This window comes from Haliotis rubra, unplaced genomic scaffold (genome assembly GCF_003918875.1).
Source record: "Haliotis rubra isolate DU_JTF1 unplaced genomic scaffold, ASM391887v1 Scf1609, whole genome shotgun sequence".
In the NCBI taxonomy this organism is placed as follows: Eukaryota; Metazoa; Mollusca; class Gastropoda; order Lepetellida; family Haliotidae; genus Haliotis; species Haliotis rubra.
In genome coordinates, this window is record NW_025765569.1 from 1 (window position 1) to 4973 (window position 4973).

At 36.1% G+C, this 4973-nt stretch overlaps 2 protein-coding genes across 3 annotated transcripts; one reads left to right on the forward strand and one right to left on the reverse strand.

Annotated features, from left to right (window-relative positions):
* The first annotated feature begins 24 nt into the window (after positions 1–24).
* LOC124271512 lies at positions 25–2502 on the forward strand. The gene is made up of 2 exons (XM_046706661.1): positions 25–369; positions 775–2502. Exons 1-2 carry the CDS (start codon positions 99–101, stop codon positions 1089–1091), a joined length of 588 nt encoding a protein of 195 aa, XP_046562617.1. The 5' UTR covers positions 25–98; the 3' UTR covers positions 1092–2502.
* LOC124271511 lies at positions 1193–4322 on the reverse strand. Of its 2 annotated transcripts, none has more exons than XM_046706660.1 (2): positions 3890–4322; positions 1193–3603 (listed from the first exon to the last, which is right to left on the reverse strand). In XM_046706660.1, the coding sequence occupies exons 1-2, from the start codon at positions 4046–4048 to the stop codon at positions 2524–2526; spliced, it is 1239 nt and encodes a 412-aa protein (XP_046562616.1). In that variant the 5' UTR covers positions 4049–4322; the 3' UTR covers positions 1193–2523. The 2 variants fall into 2 exon arrangements, with proteins under 2 accessions (XP_046562616.1, XP_046562615.1); XM_046706659.1 differs by having other exon boundaries at positions 1193–3609; positions 3890–4321.
* Positions 4323–4973: the final 651 nt, after the last annotated feature.

The following is a 4973-nucleotide window of genomic DNA, read 5'->3' on the forward strand; positions in this document are numbered from 1 at the left end:
GATTTGGAATAGCAAAATCATCAGCCACCAAAATCTTTCATGCTTGGTTGGACGTCTTGTACATTCAACTGGGAGGACTTGTCAAATGGCCAGAATCAATGGACATGCAGTTGCCGACAGCATTTCGCAACAAGACATTTCGACGAGTCAAGTGTATTATTGACTGTACTGAAATCTTCATTGAAAGGCCAAGTAACAACAAAGCAAGGTTACAGACATACTCCCGGTACAAGCAACACAACACAGTAAAGTTTCTGATTGGGATCAGCCCCTCTGGAGCCATCATCTTCCTATCCCCTATGTGGGGTGGACGAGCCAGTGACAAGGTCATTACTTTCCAGAGTGGCATCATTGAGAAGTTTGTTCCAGGTAATATGAATAACCATCATATTATTTATATTTTAAGTTACTAGTGTTTCGTACAATACTCAATTACAGTAACAACAGTCACAGCTAGTTCACATTTAACTTCTTGACTCCATGAATAGATAACATGGATAAGGATAGCTCAGTGGACAACATATTTGCCCAATATGACAGCTGCTTAGTTAGCTTTCTGTGATCAGAACATTTGTGTGAGGTCAAGTAAGAATCACAAGCAGACAGCAAAGGTTCCAACTGCAAATCACTGCTTGAAGTATAAAATACTTCATTACAGTTCATGCAGTGATTTTTTTTATAATTCCTCTGAACTTGAAAATAGTTGCATAGCATGCCAACCAATAATTTTATATTATCATGTTTACATTAATCGATTATCCAATGTATTTGCAGGTGATGTAGTTTTGGCTGACAGAGGCTTTTTCATCGACACTGAATTGGCAACCAGGGGTGCAAAGTTAACAGTGCCTGCATACACCAAAGGCAAGAACCAACTCTCAAGACAAGAAGTTGAAACATCTAGGGTGTACTCCAATGTGAGGATTCATGTGGAGCGCGTTATCAACCGCCTCAAAGACTGGGCTGTCATAAAGGGTCCCCTGCCTATCACTCTTGTCAAAAGAGGGAAGACCTCTGAGAAGTGTACCGTTGGCAAGATGGTACAAGTGTGTGCTGCCTTGGTGAACTTGTGTCCTCCAATCCTGGAATAATTTGATGTAGTGCATTGATTGACTTGGAATATATCCATTGTCCATTAGCTACAGCTTACACTCCATTTTAAAGTTGTACAATTCAACAAAGTCATTGTCCATCATATAAATTGTATTTATTAATATCTTCAGTAGATAAGTGCAAAGAAATATCTAATAGAATGTTAATACTTTTATCTGACGATGTTATTATTTGACCAGAATCAGTTGTTGGGCTTCCGACACAATTGTATATGTTAGAATGTTATACAAAGACATTGAACTCATGTGTATGTGTATGTGTAACACATATAATAATTTTCAGAAAATGGTGGGCCAGTTGCAGAAAGATATAGATGGTGTTTTGTAAATCAACCTGTAACTGTAAGAAATCTGCACACATAATTTGGTTTTATGTTTCATACAACCATTAATTTGAAAAAATTGGTTGCTGAACTAGCCTTGAGAACCAGGAAAGCAGTAATTAGTTTATAGTGTATGATGCATAACTTTGGCGTGTTGACGCTCAAAATATTTTGAAGCTATTTGTTCACAAATAGAGCCTATCTTACTCTACGTATCCAAGATGTGAGGATTCCAGCATTTTGAAATTATCAAAAGAGTACATCTAGTGGTGTGTAAAAAGTTTCTTGGTGTGGGAGTCAACACCAACATATATGGTATATGCAGGCTGTGGCAGATATCCCTTGTATGTCAATTCCTATATTAGATGCATAAAATACTGACTAAAAAGTGTATATATGCATGAAAATAGACTACCCAAATGCTTACAATATGCTTGTTCATCTAGATGATTTGGCTAAAGTAACATGGGCATCTCTTGTAAGAAACATATTTTCTCATGGTTATGGTTTCATGTGGGTAAACCACTCATCTGGCAATGTGAATCTCTTTGTATCAATTCTGAGAAAACTCCTATCAATATGTTTAATCAAGATTGGCACTCAGTGTGAGATAAAAGCCCACAATATGATTCCTTTAGGTAAATGAAGGAAGATGTATGTCGATCGACATGTATTAGAATTAGCCCATTGTGTAAAGTAGATATTTCAATGTTTATTTGTCTGTCCATCTTAATTACATTTGCGTAAACAATATATTCCTGAATGGTAGTTTGGTACATATCCAAGTCACCTACTGTAGCGTTTAAACAATTCCTGTCTTCTAATGATAACTGTATCAACTTAAAACTATCACGATACATTTACAATGCAATGTCTAAGCATGATACTCTGTTAAAATCGTCTGTGTATTCAATCTGTATATGATTGTATAAGGCCTGAAATACAAACATATTTTGACTTCAACATTGGTCAAAATTGTAAAATAACTGCATTATAGAATTTGACAAGAAAATTGCAATATTACCTCCCTTGGCCAGATGTTCATGTAAATACAGTTGTCAACTACCCACGTTTTATAGTGTTTTTGTTCATACTTTACGTGGCCGTTTTTTTCTTGGGGTTGGACAAGCGTGTTCCATTTTGGGGTCATTCTTTCTTGTGAGAAGTTCTGGTAGAACTACATGCAAGAAGTAAAAGTCCAGTTTGACTTTCAAAGTATCCCATATTGTCTTATTCTTAAATATTCGTTCTACATGAAGACCTTTAGATGACCACACCACAAAGTCACAAAATTCAAGATTACATACATGTAACTGTCCTTGAATTTGATAGTAATGATTGTGAGAAAGCTTAAGTGCATTGCTACAGAGTGGGTTTGACATAGTGTGGGGATTCAGGAAGAACTGTTGGTCTGCCAACTTGCATGGATGTTCATCTTTATATTTATAGAGACATTTCACCTCTACTAGTCCTCGCCCACAGCAATCACATGACAAATAAGAATCAGGAGTTGCACCTAAGTGAGGAAAATCTTGGTTCACAACTAAACCTGAATTACTTAAGGCAAGATTGAAATGAGATGACATCATAAGGCACTGGTAGTGTTTAAGAGCATCTTTCTCATGCTTTAGACCCCATTCACAAGAAACTGGCATCCCAGTTCGGCAATAATTGTTTTCAGTGTCTGTAGTCTGGTCGTATTGCATGATCTTTTCCAATAAGGAAAGCTGATCTGGTTTACATCTACAATGAAAAATACTACCAAAGTTGGAGGCTGTTAAACGTCCCACTCGGTGCTCAAACCAGGTTGGCGATTTACTCTGACCAACTGTTGCCTTCTCTAGTGCTGCAACCTCGTCAACGGTTACCTTTAGCTGATCTGAAAACACATTCTCACACAAAATTTGTAGACTTTGTTCAGACAAAAACTTATTTTTTTCATCATAGAGAACAGTTAATGGTGAAGGCAGAACTTCATTTTGTATCTGAGTCCAGTCGGTAATGACAGGGTGAGTAATGCTAAAAAGTACAGCATTTGGAACACTGTTTCTCAGTTTTAATCTTAGGTTTGAAGTGTCGGCAAAGGTAACTTCTGGTATTGCAGGCAATGGTGCAGGTATCTGATCCTTCTTGGCTTTAGAGAAGCAAATGTCATCAACAAGTGCTGGCTGAACCTGAAACAAAATAAGTTGACTTCAAGAATTCAATGGGAATTTGATTACGTTCTACTCACATCATGACTTGTTTTAATTAATAATTGTAGAAAAGCATTTTACTTCATCTGTTTATTAATTAATATAAATATAACATGGAAATAAATATTAGTAATAAGACAAATTTAATTTGAAATTAACAATTTGGGATGATATTGGACAAATTTGTTGAAATAATAAATAAGGCTGAACAAAACAAGACAAAACATAATTCAGTTCTAATTCACATATTGTTAATTACCTTTTGAGTAAAGTTTTGATTCCATTTACAGGGCATTGATGTGCAAGCAACTTTATTGAACTCAAGACGAACACAGGCCTCTATCTTGAACAAAATACCAGCAACATGAGAACATACTTCTCCAAGTCTGAAAATAAATTGTACCTGTACAATTATCATGACAAATTTTACTAAATTTCGAATTAAATGACTTCAATGTGATTGCAAAATACAACTGATATTCCATATCCATTACAACATTGTCCACTGCTTGCATTTACAATGTTAAAACATAACTGTCATTGATTAATTCATTTTCCACACAAAATTAATGTGAATTTTGTACAAATGCATCTCGAATAGAGATAAATAAGGCTCCATAAATAATATCAAACTTTCACTCACCCTGTCATGCATGTGCAATGTGCACAGTCAACTTTGCCACACACATCAAGTCCAACCCAGGCTTCATGTGGTTTTTTCATTTACAGACTGTGACCTATGAACTTTAGCCTATAAAAGAAAATAATTTGGATTAAATACATACAGACATTTATTCATCTGCAAATGCGTTGTTCTACAGGCAGGGGTATTGACTTTGTTTAAAAACAAACATAAGGACAATGGTTGTTCAGTTGGGGTTTTTTTTGGTGGTTTATTTGGGGTTTTGTATCTGTAACTACAATAACAAAATAGTTCACATTTTAATCAAATTAACACGAAATACCGACATTACAGCTTAAATGATGCGGTGAACAAAATGATGAATTGCCATGCTGTGTGGCGCAGTTGCACTGAAAAAAATAGAGGTTATTTTACACTATCAATTGACACAAGCACTGAACATACCTTCAAAATACACTTGGTCTTTGCAGCATTGTGCCTGATAAAAAGTCGTTTGAACCCATCCACTTTCGAATAAAATATACGCCTCCAGAGAACGGAAAGATCGCAGGCTGGTCCTTGTGTAAGGCCCTGGTGTATCGATGAGGTAAGCGTACAGGTCGCCGTATTGTAGATCTGGCCATTGCGTCACATCATCACTCCATCGTTTATTAATTACGTATGGGTCGTCATCCAAACAAAAGCCTAGAAAGTTCAGTTT